This window comes from Trachymyrmex septentrionalis, unplaced genomic scaffold, assembly GCF_001594115.1.
Source record: "Trachymyrmex septentrionalis isolate Tsep2-gDNA-1 unplaced genomic scaffold, Tsep1.0 scaffold6, whole genome shotgun sequence".
NCBI lineage: Eukaryota > Metazoa > Arthropoda > Insecta > Hymenoptera > Formicidae > Trachymyrmex > Trachymyrmex septentrionalis.
The window spans coordinates 3,056,055-3,077,707 of NW_017305778.1; the positions used below are offsets into that span (position 1 = coordinate 3,056,055).

At 36.6% G+C, this 21,653-nt stretch overlaps 3 protein-coding genes across 5 annotated transcripts in view; 2 read left to right on the forward strand and 1 right to left on the reverse strand.

Annotated features, from left to right (window-relative positions):
* LOC108752284 (microtubule-associated protein futsch) overlaps positions 1-2,678 on the forward strand; it is a 53,943-nt gene extending 51,265 nt beyond the window's left edge. The window contains exons 10-11 of the mRNA XM_018493011.1: positions 1-1,658; positions 2,407-2,678. Of these exons, the coding sequence (XP_018348513.1) occupies positions 1-1,658; positions 2,407-2,576 (1,828 nt within the window). The 3' untranslated portion in view covers positions 2,577-2,678. The remainder of the gene's footprint in view (positions 1,659-2,406) is intronic.
* A 6,496-nt stretch (positions 2,679-9,174) lies between these two features.
* LOC108752322 (uncharacterized family 31 glucosidase KIAA1161) overlaps positions 9,175-21,653 on the reverse strand; it is a 17,039-nt gene continuing 4,560 nt past the window's right edge. The window contains exons 3-10 of one of the 3 annotated variants that reach the window (XM_018493091.1): positions 20,853-21,377; positions 20,190-20,278; positions 17,963-18,168; positions 14,557-14,693; positions 12,618-12,836; positions 12,301-12,411; positions 10,851-11,846; positions 9,175-10,733 (exon numbers count right to left, since the gene is read on the reverse strand). In XM_018493091.1, coding sequence (XP_018348593.1) covers positions 9,827-10,733; positions 10,851-11,846; positions 12,301-12,411; positions 12,618-12,836; positions 14,557-14,693; positions 17,963-18,168; positions 20,190-20,278; positions 20,853-21,377 — 3,190 coding nt within the window. In that variant the 3' untranslated portion in view covers positions 9,175-9,826. Of the gene's footprint in view, positions 10,734-10,850; positions 11,847-12,300; positions 12,412-12,617; positions 12,837-13,454; positions 13,595-14,556; positions 14,694-17,962; positions 18,169-20,189; positions 20,279-20,852; positions 21,378-21,653 lie in introns of those variants that run through there. The other 2 variants (XM_018493092.1, XM_018493093.1) reach the window with 2 other exon arrangements.
* LOC108752323 (nucleoside diphosphate kinase homolog 5-like) lies at positions 18,533-20,190 on the forward strand. Its single transcript, XM_018493094.1, has 5 exons — positions 18,533-18,937; positions 19,054-19,467; positions 19,568-19,706; positions 19,823-19,911; positions 20,012-20,190. Exons 1-5 carry the CDS (start codon positions 18,692-18,694, stop codon positions 20,120-20,122), a joined length of 999 nt encoding a protein of 332 aa, XP_018348596.1. The 5' UTR covers positions 18,533-18,691; the 3' UTR covers positions 20,123-20,190.

Here is a 21,653-nt window from a genome sequence, read left to right on the forward strand (position 1 = left end):
TCTATCTACAATAACAGAACGCTTAGACGCAGACAAATTTGAACATCCGGTGTCTCCTTTGATACGAGAACTTATAACTGATGACAAAAGTTATTCGGGTAAGTCTTCACCAGATATATCGTTGCCTAAGGATATCGTCTTCAGTGGCAAATCTACGCCAGAGGTTCCTACGTCGCCGTTGATCAGAGACGGTGCTGTAGTTCAACCTCACGTATCGGGTAGATCGACGCCCGATAAAAGACCCGATTGTCGATCCTCTACGAGCACACCGGAAGGATTTAGATCGGGCGAGATGATCCGAACTATCGTTACGACTACAAAGACGGTATCCGACGAAGGTGAAATAGTAACGACCACCAGGGAGGTCACAGAAACGACAAATGAGAAAGGCGAGACAGTTGTGTTGGCGGAAAAGACTGATGTGAAGGTAGACGAACGTCTGCCAAGTAAAGATGCCGCAGAAAGTGCGATCAGTAGCATTATCGGCAGCATTAAATCTTCGGAATTGCAACGTGGAGGATCCGACGACGTAATTAGCGAAAAAGATCGTGGTCCAGCCAGTCCATCGAGTGAACATAGTAGCACACGTAGTAAAGTCATGACACAACCATGGGGTAGCAGCGAAGAACGACATACTTATTCTGACGATGAACCACCCAGTTCGTCTCTTTCTTCAACTTCGCAAGTCGGATATTCACCGCAAACAACGCATCGCTATGAATCATCTTCTGATAAACGAGAGGAGCAGAAACAAGTGGAATTCTCGATGGCCGCGATGAGCAGCAGCTTCTACGGTGAGCTGCCAGCGGTACCGCCTCAGATATCTGCTATGAAAACCTTCCACGGTGAGACTGGTATGCAGAAAAGCAGTGATCCCATTCACAGTCGATTCACAGTAGAAAAGGAGCCCGCCGGTGATTACGGCGAAAAACCGGACGCAAAGAGATATGTCGACGAGGCCGATCTTGATTTTGATAAAGCTCTGATGGATAAAGAGATGAAGGAGCCCGGAGGGACCTTCAGCAGCGGAATAGCGCCCAGGTACACGAATGGTAGCCTTCGTCATGAAGCTACCGACGAAAAAGATCATCCATCATCTTCGTTCCGGGATGATAAAGATGATTCAAAGGGTGACTCGAAAAAAGATCCTTTGGAGGGATGGGGAACCCCTCTTGGGCTGCCGTCTCCTAAACCGCCCAAAAAGTTTAATCTGAAGAACTCTGCTCAATCTCCATCGTGCTCAAGTGAGGCAACTTCCGATACTTTGAATTTCGATGTTGTAAAAAATTGGGGAGAACCTCTTAGGCTGCCTTCTCCCGCACCAGTGACCAATGAGATATCGAACAAGGGAGCACCTAGTACACCGAAAAAAGAACGGAAACAAGCGAAGAAGATTCAGTCGGAGAATATCAAGAACAAAAAACGTTCGGAAAGCCCCGGTAAGAACGAGAAGAAGATGAAAGATTCAAAGAATAAGGTCCAACCGGTTTACATGGATTTGGCGTATGTGCCCCATCACGGAAATTCGTATTACACATCCTTAGAATTCTTCAAGAGAGTGCGAGCGAGATATTACGTTTTTAGCGGCACCGAGCCCAGCCGGGAAGTCTATGACGCTCTATTGGAAGCTAAAAAGACTTGGGAGGACAAAGATCTCGGTAAGTTTATTAAGATTATGTTGCAAACATTATAGATTTACATCTTTTCATGATAAATTGTTGTTATGTTTGTACATTATTTTTATTTAAAATTAAAGAATATAATTCAAATTTTACAATGATCAATATTACTTATATTTTTCTTGATAACTGACAATTTAATTGATTCCTAAATATTTATTACTTATTTATTTATTTCTTTATCATAACTTCTTTTTATCAAAATTTGTGTCAAAACTTATCTTGATCATGACAAAAGCAATATTAATTAGATTTAAATCTCAATTAAGATTTATCATAAATATTCAAATGTTAATTCAAATGAAAATAATATCTACGCTAATTATACATGTTTCGAGCATTTTGATACATGTTCCGAGTATTTTGATATAATTTTTATGTCTTCATATTATTTATATTTTCATATTCAATTAGAACTTACAAAATATAATTCATTTATACTTGCGAATAATCTATAGTTGTTGGTGTCCGTACATAATTTATATCTTATTTTTACCTTTAAACTCTTTTAATTTCATATTTACTGCTTAATTTTTACTGAGGAGAATTAAAACAATGCTCCTTTGCGATACGATTACATTTTATTATAAATATATTTTTCATGTAATAATTTAATAATAAATGTTTGAATATTGCGCTTCGACATCTGTATTAGGCTTTTATTGACTATTTCTTTTATTCATTCTTATAGCCTTTGCTAATTTTTAATTATTTATATTTTTTTCAGAGGTAACCATGATTCCGACCTACGACACCGATACTTTGGGCTATTGGGTCGCCGATAACGAGGAAGCGCTCGCGGCGAACCACATAGATCTATCGCCGTCCGCATCCAGGTGTACTATCAATCTCCAGGATCATGAGACTAGTTGCAGCGCCTACAGGCTCGAGTTCTAGGGATTGGCAGCCTGCTCAGCCGTAATAGTCGAGTTCTGAGCGGCATCCGGAATGCGTTATCATTCTGCATTTTCGGATCCATTTCTACAAGAGAAAAAAAAATAGAAAAAAAGAAGAGAAAAAGAGTCGAGCGCTCAGGCCGACCTACCGTCCCGTCAGGTGATTCCTGACCCCCCTTCTAGAACCCGAAGACGAACAGCATTTCGAATTTTCGAGATTCCCTCGCGGTCATAGCTCCGCGGCCTAGCAGGATCGTAGAAATCCCGTCGAACAATGTAGAGGCAGTCCTGAAGAAGCGAAGCCGATTTTGTGGGAATCGCGCTCAGGTCTCAAATTGGGATTGTTTAATCTAATTTAGGACGTTCTCCTTATTCCTTCGCGAGGAAACGATGCGGGCGACGAGAAGAAAGAAACAGAGAAAATAAGGGAGAGATCGCGAGGGTTTCTTTTCTTGCACGGGGATACAAGGTATAAATTAATTATTTACTTCTAAGAAGCCGATTATTAATAGGGAGAAATTTACATTTGATTAAGATTCATGTTGAGCTGATAACAGTGACGTTCATCAACGGATGTTTATATTTCCACATTCTGCACTGTACGCAGCCCGTAGTGTGCTGATACCGCCTGCAATATCTTATCGATCACTGCTCAAGTCAAAGACATTTTTGCGAAGATTTCGCGCTGAAGCTAAAGCAAAGCGATGACGTTGCATGAGCGACGATTGATCGCAAAGCGACGACGGTCCTTAAGCGCTGCGGTTCTGTGACAATCTGTGCGCTAGTTATCGAAACTTATAAATTGATTTTAGGATATTTCTATTTTTGATCCACTGAACACGGATCGAACAATCGATGCGAGACCTCCTCGCCCGCATTCTCTCCTCGATCAGCAGATCAAAGTAAAACTTTTAATATCTCTGACACAGCTGCCGCTTCAAGAGCACCGCGTAGTATTTAGTGTATCAGTTAAAAAAAAAAAAGAAAAAAAAGAGAAAAGAGAAGTACCGCATTTTAACTTACGCGGAGAGGCATACATTAGGTCTATTCTTTATCAAAGAATTTTCTGAACTGCACATGGTATAAGTTGAGGTGTGGAACATATTATATTTCTTTCACATCAACTTATTGCACTAGAGTGCATCAGTTCATCGATAAAGAATAGACCTATTGGCCACGTTTATCAGAATTTATTTTGCAATTGTCAGAAATTTTCTTCAAGTTTGGATTATACTTTTATGTCTAAAGGAATAATTCTTTTCAACGAAGAAAACTTCCAACAGTTGTAAAATAAATATTCTGCTGAATATGGCTATCGTGAATAAGATAGAATACGCGTTTGACAGACGCGCAAGTTTCGGGAGGATTTATCGTTCGTGTCGTCGATGGATTGCGTATTATCCTTTAACGGGATACGTAAGGACATGAGGCACGAGGAGAACGATCCACGTTTCATCTACAAAAACATTATCCTTCGTTGTTACGTGACTAACGGTCCCTTTCTCGTCATAAATGTCTATTCGTGCATAGGTAAAACGGAGCTAAATTCCATCGAGAAGTACTAGGGTAGGAGTTATCTGTGTGTCGTGTTTCTATATCGTAGAGAATAGAGATACGCGGAGGAGTGGTGGTTACTTGATAGATTCGCTGCGTCAACCATACAGACGACGCGGTCCAAACTAGCCGAGGAGTCCGACGAGGATGATGCTGGAAGAGATAGATATAGAGCGTTTCGTTGTTGTGGAGAGTGCAGGGCGATGATGATATGTCTCAAAAAAACGTCCATCCGACGGATGAACAATTCATCTTCGATCGTTTCTTTAAATTACTTTCGACTGAAGGCCTTCGTTTTCTGAAATTGTGATACGAATGATACTTTAGAAAACAGCGATCGTAGCACTGATGATCTTTTATTTCTGTATCAAATTAAAGATTCAGATTAAGATTGAATTTGACTAATCAAAGCAAAGTTTGCTATTACTTGATATTAGTTCTTTCTTTTGACTGGTTAATCTCGATCTTTAATTTGATATGGATTTTGCAGATATTAATAATATTGGCGCGAGATTTGCATAGTGGACAATGACATTGTTTTATGAAAGAAATAAAGGCTGCGATTCATTTGATATTACAAATTTAAATCATTTTTTGATTAGTTAATAAAATCAGTTAATAAAATTCTTTCTTCCGATTGGTTAATCAAATACTTCGAAATATTTGTAGTGTCAAGTGGACCGCATCCAAAATCTTGACCTGGCTATGTATCGTCTCACTATTCCTATTAAAAGAAGTATCAGATACGAAAATTAAAAGGTATCTTACAGTAATCAAATAATTGTAGCGTTGCACAAATAATTTTACAGTTCATCTATCACAGTCAGGTATTGCAGGAAAGTTTTCTCGAGATATGATTCGAGGAAATACCTGAAGACATTTGTAAACTCCTAAGATAGAGGAGGATTTATCAAGCGAAAAATAACCTGTCCAAAAGAATTCTTCAAAAGAAAAACGATGATGGCAGAGAAAACTGATTGATGGACCTTGAAGAAAGAGTTGCTAGAGATGCTTAACCGTGACGTAGCGTCAAAAGAAAGGCTTAAGGAAGAGAAGTAATCAAAAGAAAGGGGTTAAAATTTCCGCTATAAGAAATCACGTCATCGACAGATCGAACAAAGTTCTATCTGTTGCGGTACTTAAATCCCAACTGCGTGAGAACCGATGTTCTCTGAAGTATCGCTATTTTCTGAAGTATCGACAATGTCTGAAGAAGGCCAATCGTTCATCTTTAAATAAATATTCGTTCCTAGATGAACTTCGCGGTTTGTCGTTGGTTTGGTTGTGAAATCAGCATTCGGGGAATGATTAAGATCAAACTTTTTGTACTTAACATTTTTTTAACTGAGATGTTTTAAGTCAAAACATGACATAAGACGACTACAACGATATGATAACGCGGAAAGAAAATGTGCCGAACATCGCGCTTATTTGAGATTCTACATAAGATATGATTATTTTTAGTAAGTCGATGGCAGGCCTTCCATTCATTTTCATCTTACGGCGAAAGTATACTATGACTTCCTGATGCAGGAGTACGTGTTTATCAGCGAGTCTTCGTGAGGCAGTTGATGGCGGTTAAGTTTTGCTCAAACAGTGCAAAGGTTCAAAATGCATGTACACAGTAACTGTCTGTACTACATAAAAAACTTTTGGGAAACTAAGTTCTTTCGAATGTTTTTTTATGAATTTTGGACATTTATGCTGTCTGGGAATACCCCATCTTTTCTAAAAGATTGAAAAAAAAACCGGGTCGTACCAAATATCTTGACTCTTAATATTCTTATAATTGTACCTTAAAAAATCCATCTAGTGCCGACCCTGCGTGTGTACCCCTAGATCGCAATTGTCGCATGCCGACAGTGTCATGTCGAGTCGATGTATCGTCTTGAATTAATTAAATTCGAATCGAAATCAAAACGTGTCGGTTTCGATGCGAAAGTGACTGTAGCTGCGATTTAAGGATGTACCGAACGTGTACGTAGAAGTTGATTATCCGGAATTACAGGAGAATATATAGGCCAGAAGGAGAATTGATATACAAGAAGTAAAACAGAGAGACAAGTGCGATTAAGCACAATATCGAACTGTAACTTATAGAGGACACCTTTACTCACCATTCTTGCGAGATCAGACGCAAATAATACTTTGACGAAATTAAATTAATATCACAAAAATGATAGACTGTCGTGTCAATAGACATCCTATGATTTTATTATGAGAATCAAGAGAATTCTAAGTAATGTTTGAAAAATGAGAACGCCTAAAAGATCAGGACGTCTTTCGTATGTATTATCTGGTTGAAGCGTGATCTTGATGATTAAAAGCGGATTTCGCTGAATGAAAGTCGGAGAAAGCTCTCCTCTATACGAGACACATTCGTGCCTACACGAAAACGATGGTGCTCGATTAGACCGATCGTTGATGACGATATTGAGATACGGTGATATCGGGGGAGACGGCGATGAAAGCGATTTGTCTTGTCGCTGCAAATGAGAAGCGATAGAGTGGCCTTCGGGCCCAGTTTCTATAGATTAGTGCGTAAGTTTTTTACCGCCTGTAAGTTACACAGGATTTTCTGTTTCGATCGCGAGATTTACTTTCCCATGCGCATACATATGTATCTATCGCCTACGTGCTCATCTTGTCATTCGTCCGATTATTTATTGTTCATTCTTTGTTTGCGTTTCATGATCATTTTTTTTTAAATCGCATTCACCGGACGCAGAGGCGCGTTTATTCGAAAATCAGTCGTCAAGAAAGCGAGAGTCTAACAATGTCGTTTTATGGAGACATGCGCGACCAAGATTTTATTTCGCCAATCGGCGAAAGAGAGGACGAGCGAGAATTTTGTAATAGAAAGAAACGTATAGAAGAAAGAGAAAGAATAGGCGTAAGGGACATCGAAAAAGATAGACCAGAACGATCGATATTGTTATAAATACGATTATTATCATACCAATTATTTTTAATGACTATTATGCTTGTTATCTTTGCGAATAATATTATTGTGCTACTATTATTATTATTGCGATTACTATTAATATTATTGATATTACGATTACGTTCATGAGAGAGGGTCATTATCATCATCATCATCGTTCTCTTTCTATCATATACTTGAATAAAGAATTTTTATATTTATCGATACCTTCATACGTATGATAGCGAATTGACGTGCAAGAGAAAAGTATTTAAGAGAGAAGTAGAAAGAAAGGTAAGAGTAAAAGAAAGAAAGAAAGAAAGAGAGAGAGAGAGAGAGAGAGAGAGAGAGAGAGAGAGAGAGAAAGGAGGGAGAGAGATGATGACGATGAAGTATGTGTACCTATGTATTTACGTATTATTTATTGACAAGTAATATAATGACCAGTTATCTAGGTAGGATGTTAAAATTATGAAATTCAATTTAACAAAACAAAATAAATTAATAAACTATTAAATGAGAAGCTATTGTCGATCGATGATGATGCGCGCAGGATAGATTAAATAAACAATGAATTTATTGGAGTAATTTAAATAAAAAGTATAAAAATAACAAAAAAAGAACAAATAAATGATTAGGAACGAGCTTTCACCGAAACAGATTAGCGGGAAATATGAGGGAAGAAGAAAATATATATTATATATACAGATATCTATATAATATATGAACAAAGTACATAAGAAAGGAAGTAATAGAGAGCGTGAGAAAGAAAGACAGAGAAAAAGAGCGAGAAAGAGAAAGCAGGAGAGAGGGAGAGAGAGAGAGAGAGAGAGGGAGAGAGCGAGATATAAAAAACGTGAGCCTCAACACCTCTACGAACCCCTAAAATCGCGGTGCCCGACGGGTGCGAGAACGGTGATATCGATGATTTCCTCTATAAAGAACAATTAATAATAATGTTATTAATTAGAAGAGAAAAATTGTCAGTCGTTCCGGTAATGGAGGAAAATGGCGATCTTCCGCTCTCGACGTTTCTCGATTCGCTCGCGCTTTTTTCCCTCGATCGCTTCTTATCCCACGAGCCGGACAGACGGCACGAATCGACAAAAATCAAAAGATGCGCCTTTCCTCCACCGTGAAATTTTCTCAGATATTCTATGAGAAGCTCTAGTCAGAAATCACGTTTCCTGGCGCAAAGAGATAAAAGAGAAGATCCAGTCGAAAATCTCGTTGTTGCGCAACGAGAGTGCGAGACTTCGCGTTTCCGGCGCGAGACAGCGCGAGATCGACAAAGATTTCGGAGAAACGTTCAAGGAACGTTCCGAGAAAGCTGTGATTGTACCGCCGAACGTTGCTTGGATATTCTCTGATATTTTAGTGCTGTTCGAGTTCCTTATATATTATACGATTACACGATCGCGGTTCTCACCCGTCGCAGTGCATCAGCGCGTCGCGTTCTTTTCGAATAACGAATTAAAAGAAAAAAAAAAAAAAAAAAAAAAAACTTACTGTGGAGTGTTCATGGTGCTATGATTATTATTATTATTATTATTATAGAAATAACGATGTTACGCTATATGATAAAAATGATAATATAATAAATATACACTATACCTTAGAATTTGTCGCCTGTGTGCCTCACGCGTCTTGATTTTCTCCTCGTCGATCGACCGTAGATCAGCCGCCTGTTTGAGATGTTTTTGCACAAGGATCAAAACCGGCGTGATACCGCTGCGTACAGAACTCGATGCTGCAAATACGCGAAAATAATCTCTACGTTCGAATTACTATGATCGTGACGTGAGATACATATTTTCGTGACTGCAATATCGTCAAGTTAAATCAGTTTGGAATCGCACCAGTTTCGTATCCCGCTTCTGCATGCTCACGTATTTTGTTTTATATGTCGTGTAAGTTTGTAATGAAAAAAAGGAGGAAAAATAAATAGCCCCGTGCGCCCTATAAAACTGCGTTCAGATACATTCTCGTCAATTGTATTCACTTCTTTATTTTTTTATATTATTAAAAAATGTCTTTTTTTTTTAAATAACATAAATCAATTTTACTAATGGATTATTAAAAGGTAGAGAGAAATGTAAAACCACATTGTTAGGTAAAATAAATATAATTGACAGCTTAAGTTAAATCTACAATTGATTCTTGTTTTTTTTAATGTGTATCGATATTTGGTCTATGATATGCATTGTAATAATATAATACTAATGTTGATACAATAATCTCATATCTATAGAATACAGTAACATTGGATACTTTTATTATCAAATCTTTTCAATATATTTTTGTTAAATATTGCATTCTCAACTAATGTACGTGTAAATCTCTCATGGCTTTACATGTCGTTAAGTATTTATCCCTACATAACAATCCTGTTGCACTCTGCCAAAGATCACGATATTGATTTCATATCTATTTAATATAATCGCAATTTGTAAATACATTTATTTAATACATCATCGCATTTGCAAAATTCTTGTCGTTTTAAATGCAATGATATATGTTTGTTAATGCACGATTATTTTTTTGCACTTTCGGGACTTGCCGAGGAACAAGTTCATCTTGTACATTTAATAAAGAATCGAGACAATCGATAAAAATTTGTAGATAAGCGCGTTCAGTATTCATCATACTGGCAAATCGTTCGTCGTGATGATTCATTTTGTATACGAGCAAACCTTGTCATCGATCTCAAAATTCTTTGACAATATTATCCTGCATCGCATCAGATGTAAAAAGGTGAAGTGACATCGTATCTTTCAGAATCTCGTATTGTCTGGCATTTTGACGAAATATGCGATCTTATCCTCAGCTACTCTGTAATTATGAATCCATCTTGAGCCCTTCCTTAGGCTTCCGTCGATACCGTCCCTCCAGACTCCAGCCGGCAAATATACCTCCCTCTGCCTGCTACCGGAATAAAGCACTGGCGCCACGATCAATTCTTCGCCTACGGAAAATTCATCGACCACTACGTGGCATGCCGGATCGGCCGGATCCAGCATCCAAAGTGGCCTGATAATAGGCAAACCGGTGTCCAGAGTCTCATTCGCGTACTTCTTCAGTAATGGCGTAACCGTTTTCTGCCGCAAAGTAGTCAGTCTCTTGGCGATTTCCAGGACCGACTCATCTGAGTACTTGCTTGGTAGATAAGTGAAGCGGATCACGGGCAAAAAGGTGGACAGCTGCAGCCAACGGATGTAAAGTTCTTTATCTGGCAAATCTACTTCGTAGTCATTATCTGGATTGTTGTCTGACATCGGGAGTGCCACATCGCCGCCTACCGCTCCTGGCATGATGAACGGATAGCCGATCATGCCGTAACTGAGAACGGTGGGGATGACGGTCTTGATGGCCTTCCAGGACGACGGGAAGGGAGGCAGAGACACGAAGACAGGTGCCCGTGGTCTGGAAATGGCGCTTGAAACGCCGATTACGGGTATGGTGCCTAATATCGAACGGGTAAAGATAGTCTTGTAATGGTCAGGATTCGTGAGAGGCTGCTCGCATTTGTAATAATGCGGCATATCTTGGGCAGTGCCCAAATCGAGGTAAAACGAGTCGACATGGTATTTCATGATGAGGCTCTCGAGCTTAGTCTGTAGCCACGGTAAGGTCTTGTTGTTTGTAATGTCGAGCACGCCGGCGCTGTTACTTTGCTTGTACCTGAAATTAAATATAAATCTTTTTAAAAATTTTCTCACGGCCAGATTATAAAAATATGTCATAATAAAAAAATATATATTTATAATAATTTTTATAAATAAATTCTTGATTAACAACCTTGTCAACGCTGGAATCCTAGGATCGCTTCCTCTTTCGGAGATCAGTAATCTATTAGCGACAGCGTCCTTGAAGTTGATGGATTCTGTAGAGATAAACGGCTGGATGCTGAAGACTATTCTAAATCCTCTGCGATGAATAATATTGATAGTTTCCTCCATAGAAGGGAATCGTTCCTCGTCTAAGACGAAATCACCTGGATTGGGTTGCCATTCCTCACTCAATAGGACATGCCCTTGACGAAGGAATCCCAGCGCGATCACATCTTCTGTATAGTTGTAAATGGCCGCCTCATTGATGGGCGAGATTTGCCAAACTGGTTCGGACAGCAGAGAATGAACGGCGTGCAGTTCATCGGGCTTCAAACCGTCCCACAGAGACTTCTCCGCCATTGAGGAGTGCAAACTCTTCATGTTGTCGGTCGCGCAGATAGTGTAGTTAAGCTGAGGTAGCGGCGTCAAATGATTAATATAAGCAAAGGCGTCATGTTTCGCCTGAAGGCAAAAGTCGTTGGTACGATTAGCGTTGATTGAGACATAAAGCGGTGTTTCGGGATCCACCAAGATTGTAGCACCCTTTGAATTCAGGAAGTATCTTTTCAGCACGTTGCCAAACGGGTGTTTCCTTACGTCGCCCGTGATAAATGGGCTCAGCTCTAGGCGGCCGCGTTCCAGAGGATACACCATGTTCTGTATCTGTCCGGCGCCATACCAATGGCCTCTCTTCGAAGACCAGTCGAAGCAGTCCTTGGGATTGTAGTAAGGACTTAGACTTTGCCAGGTGACGTGGTAGCAGTACATACCCTCGCGTTTCGTGTGCGCGAGGTAAAGCCGCGTTTGCTGTAACCACTCAAGGCAGACCGAGTCTTGTCGTTGATGATGAGGAAGGCAAGGATACACCCCTGTGTTTGGTGGAATACCCTCACCAAGTCGCGCAGCAATGATTTCCGCTCCGGAACTGCTGTAGACTCTCATCACTCTTTCGTTTTTATTGAATCTGAAAACAAAATCGATATAAATAATTATTAGAGAGAAACCTTTCTTAAACTTCATAAGAAATAATGAAGAAAATTAAAGGAAATTATACATATAATCGTATTTATCAAGCTCTATGTACAGTGATAAAGAAAAATTTATTGTGTAAAATATTGAATAAAAAAAATCGGTACTGAGATCTTCCTCCCACGACTCTAAGATAATGTAGCCCCTGAGAAGTTAAGCGTGCACGTTGGATTACCAATTGAATACACATTTTGAGACTGGCACGAGATCAGCACGATAAACGAGCCTTAATGTATTCCATTAAGCGCTTCCTGGCAGAGGCAAACGACCGAAAGTTATTTCAGAGTAGACGACAAGCGATGCCGCCGACTATCGAAATATCACTTCTTCAATAATGCGCTAATACATATAATTTTAATGTGTAATATTTCATCACAATGGGTGCTCACCTAAATTTCTCAAAATAAGCTCGTTGTAGAACATGCTGAGTGTAATAAATGTGAGCGAAGCCGACAAGGAAAACGATGCAGAGGAACAAGATACCAACAAATGCTTTAAGCCTGTAGAAAAATGATTTCAAAAAATTATTAAATGCTTTTAAACAATCATTATGATACGAATAATTGATGTACAGTTCTTATTAAAAATTTCAATATATCTATTATTTAAATTCTATAGAACTTTCAATATATCTATTATTTAAATTCTATAGAACTTCGATTTTTCGACATGATAAATAATTATGCGCGACTTTCGGTCGCTTTACCTATAATCAGCATTCTGACGTCTTGCACTGTTACGCAATGCTTGTGGTAACGATAATTGCAATTTCTCCTTTAAAAGACTGCTAATACTATTCACGCTGGTTATCGTGGAAGTCGCGCTTTGCACACCCGAAAGTTCCGTGGTGTCGTTTGCCATTTTTTCATTGACCGAGGATGATACAATTCTGCCTTTCCTTCGCGGTGGAGCTTGCAGTGGTACTCTGCAAAAGAAAATTTCGAGTTCATCATTACTCATTCAACACAATCTAAAAGCAATATAACATCAATGTTATAATTTCGCATTAAACAATAAACGTAGTGATATATGTTGTTACGTAACAGTTACATTGTTGAGTACGAAATTATATTATTAGGTTTGTTCACGTTGCTTGCCTGAAAACTTTTATACTTATAACAGGATAAATATAATATATTCAGACGTGGAAGATAAAGAAAGTGAAGAACTGAACGCAAAAAGTTCATGCAACGCGAACAGATCTATCGATGTTATATTACTTTTAGTTAGTATCGACTGGGTAACATCATAAAGACAAACGATTATATATAAAAATATAGACGATCTAACTTACTCTTGTATCAGAATTCTATTTATAATTTTGCTACATAATACAAAAAATATCGAGGAATCAAAATATATAGGTATAAAAAAATGCATAAATACACGGATATTAAAATACACAGCGTATAACATTATAAATAAAATTCTATCTTGGAAACTGACGCAAAAATTACAGATTAACTAAAGTGGGCTTAAATAAATAAACAGTGAGTTTCTTTGTTTCAGATTTTTCGGAAGATATCGATATATATCATTGTACCTTTGCAATGATACAGCGCTACCAATATCGTATCTGGGAATCATTTTGCCGTCTTAGCAGAGATATTGATATTTTAATTGATAGATTGATAAACTGATATTGTGTAATAAATTAATAATTGAATTATTGAACTGATATCTTCGCTAATGTTTTAATTGGTTTTAAGTTTATATTTTATACATATAATCTTTGAACTATGTCATTTTTTCGATGCGAAAACCACAATTACAAACATAATATTTTTAAATACTCAATATGCACTCATATATTTGACGCAAAAAGTCCGAAAAATAGTAGAAAATTTTGAACAATTATATATATACGAAAAAGCGAGGAAACTATAATTGCGTTCGAGCGGCGACTGTTAGCCGAAACCAACGATTACGGGAGCCAACTCTTATAGTGCGATAACCCTGAAGCGATATGAAGGAAGGTCGGACCTGACGATGATGATGCTTACGATGACCGTGAATACAGTCAGATAGGTACGCTTGTTTTATCCGTCCAGTCAGAAGGCGACCGCAAGTGAGAACGATAAACAGTACCTCGTGTATGCGTCTAGTGGGGTGTTACAATGCAAATTGCGCATTTAGAGCGCATATCACCGAGAGAAAATTGCAGGCGAAATATCCGTCTCCTGCGAGTAAGCTACACGGGGCTGTTCGGTTTCTCCGATCTCAAACTCGGTGATAGCATTTTTAGATTTATTAAGCGGTTGAAACGGGTTAACATAAGTGCGAATCAGATCATTATTGGAAAGGCAAATATAGCAGCATGTAATATGTTGTGCTACGACATTATCATTCGTCGACTCAAGACTTGAAAGTTCATAGAAAAGCATCACTTGGATTATATATGAACTGCACACACACACATCTGTGAATAATCTATTGAAGCCAACTAATCGTTAACAAAACTTTAATTATCGTTAAACAAATTGAAATTCTAATACTAAATTAATCGGAACCATATGGCATTATGTCCGATACAAATTTATAAATCATAAACTAGTCAAAATCATAAACACGCAGAACCGGTTTTTAACTTTATTCTTTTCTCCAATTCGTCTCTTAATCTTAATCAATACGAATCTAACACTCACTTAGCCAATTCTTCATCATTTGCTTCCTCTTCAGTTTCGGATCCCAGAGGACTTCCATTCGGGGTTGAGCCACTGTTACTGAAAGTCACGCTGCTGCTGGTCTCGCTCTCGTCTCTCGTAAATTTCGAAGCGGTACCCTGAAACATCACAATCCGAAATTCAGGTGTAAATAAGCATGACTGACCCACGTCAACACCTGTACGATAAATCAAATAGTCGATCAATTGTCAATTAAGGCTGTAAATCTTTATCGATCACGTCATTTGCGTCTTCTCACATGGATCATTAAAGCATTGTGCAATGATGCGCTTCGATTTACGCGTGTAGTGTTCATCTTATTTTTTATTGACATTTGATCCGTGAAGAAATACTACCGATAAGAGACATCACTGCTATTAATATTTTATTGAATCTTATATTTATCTAGATTTATGCTACTTGTTTTTAACGCTCTTTTTTCAAATTAATACTGAAAAATTGCAAACAGGAATATGTGAAATATTCGAAACAATATTGTTAAGCGTATAAATTGCGATAAATAATTAAGTACAATGACCGTATGCAGAAATGCATTCTTTATCAGCAATGTTTACTACACATCTATATCAAGTGGAAAATTTAGCAAACAAGAAATGGAATATTTTAGGCAGTATCACTCAGTACCGTCTCTTTGTAGCAAAACGTCACTCAAGGACATTTTTCGACCTTCGTTCTAAAAATATTAACGTTACGCTAATTACATAGCATGGCAATATTCTTTGAATGTAAGTATTAATACGTTACGCAGTAACGTTCGATTAAAAATTGCTGATATATTGTCTTGATGATCGATACCACGTCGCGTAATTATTGACCTTATCGAAACTTTGTGTTTCTTCTCAAATATCTGTGATGCTAAACTAAAAAATCTCAGAAATATGAAAGATTTTCACCTGTATTCATTCAAATCTTGCGTATTTAAAATAAAAGATGTATGATTAAACCTCAAAAAGAAAAAGAAAGGACAAAGAAAATATAAAAAATTATAAAAAATACAGTTTAAACAGTTCAATCTAAAATATAACATTGCGAAACAATATTACCGTTCATGTCGAGTAAACTACTTGTTTTTTTACGAAGTAGAATATTGCAGAGTAACTCGCAAACAATAAACGTTATGTAACACATATATTGTTGAAAAAGCTTTTGTTTTTTTTTTCTAAAGTGACACGCGAGAACGAATATTGTAATAGATGATTAATAGAAAGAAACGTTGGATTTGTCGGAAATTGTAAAAGAAGACTATCGTTAAAAATCATAAAAGAAGATTATATTTTATTATTTTTAATATACAAGATTCGTATATAATGTTTGTCTAAAGTTTTTTTCCTTTAATTTGCTGCGATATTTATTAAATCAATAGAATTTTTGGAATTCTTTGACCAGTATTTATAGTCGGCTTTCTTATATTTAAAATCATCTTAGATACAATCTTAAAATATTATAAATCAATGTTATAAATCAGGGAATACAGAACGGTATTCATAGTGTTCTTATTTTAAAATCGTCTTAAATATCTTAAGATGCTAATTATATATATGGTTCTCTGCTCGATTCATGACGTCTTAAAATTATACCTAAGACAGTTTTAAAATATAAGAATATCAGTCACAGAGCCGTATTAACATCTTAAGAAAGTCTTAAGTAAGACATTAGTAGTTCTTACTTAAGACTGACTTAAAATAAGGATATGGACTATGAATATCGGCCTTTATTCTGTGAATTGTTTTTAATCGCACCTCCTGAATGACATTCAATTTGCTTTTTTTTGCAATAGCCAAGGCATTCTCCAAGGAATATATCAAACTGTGATCCTTGATGTCTGTCTTGTGCCACTCATACCGATCCATACTATTTATTGGCTTCTTTCTCCGTTTTTTCTTGCGGTATACAATATAATGTAAAACACTTAACTTGATAATAAAGTTAACATAAAATTATAAATAACGATCCTCGATTATGTATAACAATCACCGATTATATATAACAATCACCAATTATTATATTATTAACAGAGCTTTCAACTATAACTCGAAAGTACAGATCGAATTTTTTCCTTAGTGAAAAATCGTCATATATTAATCACTTGAAATTAAGTTGTATGATCATGAAGCTTCTTTTCATAAATGTGCGAAAATGAAGAGAAGCAATACATGTTGTCTCCATTATTTGAGGAACTGATACTGATTAGTCAGTGAATAAGAAATATGCGGAATGTTATTGTTTGATGACTTTTGGTACCTTTTTCAAGCGAGCATATAAAGTGTAAAGGTCATTGCACGTAAAAGTTTCAGTCGTAAGACTATAAAAAGTAATAAATTGGTTAACTATATATCGCGTTGGGGCAAGGGATAAATCACGTGACTGTTTTTCCCGTTGCTTGATAATAAGGCTTGCAATCTTTCGACGAAACGGAATCTTACGACTATGATCACTGCTTTGAGGTTATGACGTTTCACTCGTGATAACAGTCACGTGACTTATCACTTGCCTCGACGCGGTAGCCATTCAATTTATCGCTTTTTATGGTCTTACGATTAGGACTAAAAATTTTACGTGCAATGGCTTTAGCTCTTTTTTCTTTTGATATATAAGGAATATTTCTGTCGTCATCAGTATATTTTGTGTCATTCTCTTCTAATATTTACAGTGCTGATTCTGTCAAATCTGATTTTGTCAAGTTTTCTTCCTCCAACAAGTGATAAGCGCATGGAGGGAACTTGCGAAGTTAGAATCGGCAGCTACGTATGTGCGAATATTTTCGAAAATGCCGATGCGATGCGGGTATTAATAGCGATGTCAAAATATATAAACAAATGTGAAGTCGAGTGGAAAGAAATCGCCGAAGAATTTATTTATCTATTAAAACAAAGATGGAGGTAATTGAAAACTTTGACAAAGAATTATCTGAAAGAGAAATAGCGGAGGCTTATGGTATAACGGAATCAGCTGTAGTAAAATTAAAAAAAGACAGGAAAGAATTCGACAATTTTCAACATCAGCAATCGAAGCGACTTTGCAAAAATATGCTTTCAAAAGGGTAATGAATAAAATTTTAGAGGATTAAGTATTTGAAGGAAGAATCGCTAAAAACTTATGCTACGGTACTGAGTGCGCTCACGTGACCGTCGCTGAGTGACGCGACTGGCTACGAATTTTGTCAAGTTCTAGCCTATCATTATCAACTTAACAGAATCGGCAATATACTGTACATAAACTTATATGAGTCGTCAAAATTCCTCGATATATTTTAATGATAGATCCCTCGGATTAATGACACACATATATAACATATGAATTTTCACAAAGTAAGGATTATTGCAATAGTAATTATATATTGTCGCTTTATTAATATAATTTAACTTACGTTTTGTCTGTCTATTCGAAGATCGTCCATTTCGTTGAGTTTGCTGGGCATGGATATGCTTGTCTTTCTTATATTCGTAGTGCGTAGTACTGTCACTTCCGGTAATACTTTCACCGTCGTCGTCTCGTTGGAGGTTTCTTGATTATTCTCTTTCTGGGCTGCATTAACAACAACGTTGGCATTATCGCTCGGTTTGCCTGGAGAATCTGAAAGTTAATCGAAAGGAATAATTGAATAAAAATTATAAATGCTCAAGCACGCCTTAAAGCATATCGTAATAATTAATTTTGCGGAAATAATATTAAATAGTTAATAGTATAATCTTTAAATTTGCGTAATTCAAAGCCGTTATCGCTGGATAAATATTCGTACAACATTAGCATTAAAAATGAATGCACCTACGCAAGTAGTATGTTCTTAACTTTGCTAACTTATCGCAGAGTAAACTCTCGTTAAGAAAACATGGCGATAATTGAAGTAGCGGCGCCAATCGGAGATTAAAAAGATCACTGCAGGAATAATTTAAAAAAGTTAGTGCTTTTACCATGACAATGGCAGAACAAATAAATATCGAAGCTTGATATAACCTTTTATAATATTCGCAACCATAAATGACACAAATAGGAAAATTTTATTGATTGTATGCCAATCAATTAAATCTTTTCCTTAAACGTAAACAAGCACAATAGAAAAAAATTATAAAAAGTGTAGATTGTGTGTGAGATAAAAATGTGTGACTGTTCGCAAAAGCAACATGATAAAACTATTCAGAAAATCGATCCAGTAACTGTAACTCTTTTTTCGAAGTGTCCTACACCGTATCGTCCTGGAAAAAATATCCTTGAATATACAATTCCCAATGGATCTGATAGGATGCCAATCGATTTCGTACAATCCAGTAGCAGTGATACGGTATGCGTTTCTACAAAAACTTTGTCAATAGATACACAATCTTCCAGTGGATCAAGCAGAATAGTAAGTCATCAATTAGAAATATCTTCGATAAATGGAAACGCAATAAAATTATTTGTAAAGATTATTTGTCGTAAACAAATAATGAATATCCATTATCAGTTACTTGATAATTGCAGTATAAATTTGTTTGTCCCACAAAATCTGATGATGATTATTCTGATGAATTTGTTAAATATGATGAAGAGAGTTTTAAATCGTCAGCGGTTTCTGTTGTGCTTGAGACAAACAAAATTAAGAAGACCGTTGAAGAGGAACCAGAAATCGAATATACATTGGCCATAATAAAGCCGGAAGCGGTGATTTACAGAAAGGAAATCGAGAATCAAATATATGAAGAAGGATTTCAGATTTGTCAGACTCGTTGGCTGCAGCTGACGCCTGAACAAGTTGCAGAGTTTTACAACAATCGCTTCGGCGAATTAAGTTTTCCTAATCTGGTGGCATATATGTCCTCAGGATCTATTATAGTATTTGTATTAGCAAAACAGAACGCTGTTGAAGAATGGAAAAGAATTATAGGACCGATCACGGTTGGCCATATTTTCAAATTTTATACGTTAAGATTATTAGAATTCTCAAATGATACTTGAAAAATCAATTTCTTTTGATTTATTTTAAGAATCGTTTTAGGTAACAGAAGCGCGTTTGTATTTTCCTGACAGTCTTCGAGCGAAATATGGTCGCAAAGGAGATAACTTAAAAAATGCTATCCATGGCAGCTGCAATCGCGAACAGGCCGAGAAAGAAATCCATTTTTTCTTTCCTAGATGTAAAATGTTGTTTTCTGTTTTATTTTTCTGTAATACTTAATTTCTTAAATGTTTAACGTTATTTCGATGTTAAACTAGAAATCTTTTTTTATTTTTCTTCACAACTTGTTTTCAGTTATAACTGAACCTGTGCTAAGAGACGACATGGCCGAAGATTTTTTATGGGAAACTATTAACCCCGTTCTTATTGAAGGTTTGACAATGGTAAAGTAATTTTTATCGACAAAAATTTACGATATATTTTGCAGATAATTTTTTCAGTTCAATATTCTACGATTTATTCTAAATAAATCACCCTTTACAGTGTTGCAAGCAAAAACCGGCCGATCCTGTATTGTGGTTAGCGCACTGGTTGATCCTAAACAACCCTAACAAGCCTAAACTACCGGAAGATCTCGCTTTAATTCCGACATAATTTTCTCTGGATCATTTCATACCGCAGACCTGTTCTACACTTTAACGCACAACACCCGCCGTCTTACCCACTAGATCTATCTCCTTCGAAGTTTCTTGACGACGACATGATGGCATCCTTTTTATTCTCTTCTCCGTTGCGGTTTGTGGATTGTACCTTGAAACATAAAAAAAAAAGAGATATTACACTGTTTTGCCTTGTAAAATAAAATTTGCATTAATTCGTTCATTTTTTCTTCGCCTTTCACTTATAATTGGATTTAAAAGAATATTCAATGAGAAATGATAATGAGATCGATATCGAATTGACGTCAATTCGATGTCGATTCCATCCATTATCATTTTTCACTGGGTATCGTACATTCATAAAAGTTATTTAATATTATTATCCGCAATTTAATATTATCCGCAATTTTGAAGACATTAATATTTCTTCTGTTTTATTTTTAATTTATTCTAATTTATTTTTCTCGCTGTTCAGTCAGAACGAGAGAGTATAGTGAAGACGTGGCATTAAAGTGTTAAAAGAATATTGGATATTTGTAAATGTTATATAATCTATTATTCCATTATTTCGAAGACATTAGAGATTCTTGTGTTTATTTTATATTTTATTTATTTTAATCATCTATCTAAGTTTAATTAGAACAGTAAGAGAGCGAAGACGTGATATTAAAATGATACGTATATATAGTACGTTTAATATAGCGTATATTATTTTCAGTAATTACCTGGATTCCACCAAATGCTGAACGATGTCAACAATCGCTGGGTTCTCTCCGCTTATCCGAGAATAGTCCAGTTCGTCATTCGCATTTTTCTCGTCTTTACCGACTTTCACATCACGATCCGTTTGCCGCGAAGAGCTCTCTTGTCTCTTCTCCGTATTCACTTCGCTTGTGCAATTTTGTTTCGCGATCGGTCGCCGTTCGCGTCGTTCGGGCCTCAAATTATCGTTCGCACTCTGATTTTTCTTCAACACTCGCGGTGGATCATCGACATCCCATTCGTTCTCACATCGCACTCCATTCCGCTTCGGCTTCGCTCCGTCGATCTCGAAACGCACTCGCACCGTCGCTGTACCATCCACATCATCGAAACCGCCGCGACTAATTTCCTGCGGAGCCTTGATTAATTCATTGTCGACCTCACCCGCCTCGTCGTGCCTTGTCTCGCCGGTTCTTTGTCTGCTACCTCGTAATCTTTCCTTAGATGAATTCGGCGATAAAGAATCGTGAATCTTATTGACGGGCGACCTTCAAAAATACATAACAAATCCCATTATTAAACAATTAATATGTAACTACAATAGTGATTTTGATTTACGTCAATTAATTATTGACATATTTTTTTATTACGTTTGTAATTGTTTCAAAAAATTTTTTTTTAAATAAATATTAGGTATATAATAAATTAATGTAATTAAAGATTGTATAGAATTTAGTTAAAAAAATATACGAGATTTAAAAAAAGAAAGAGAAAAAAAAAAAGAATTGTTTGACTTAGAATTGTTAAGGTTTTTTTTTTTTTTA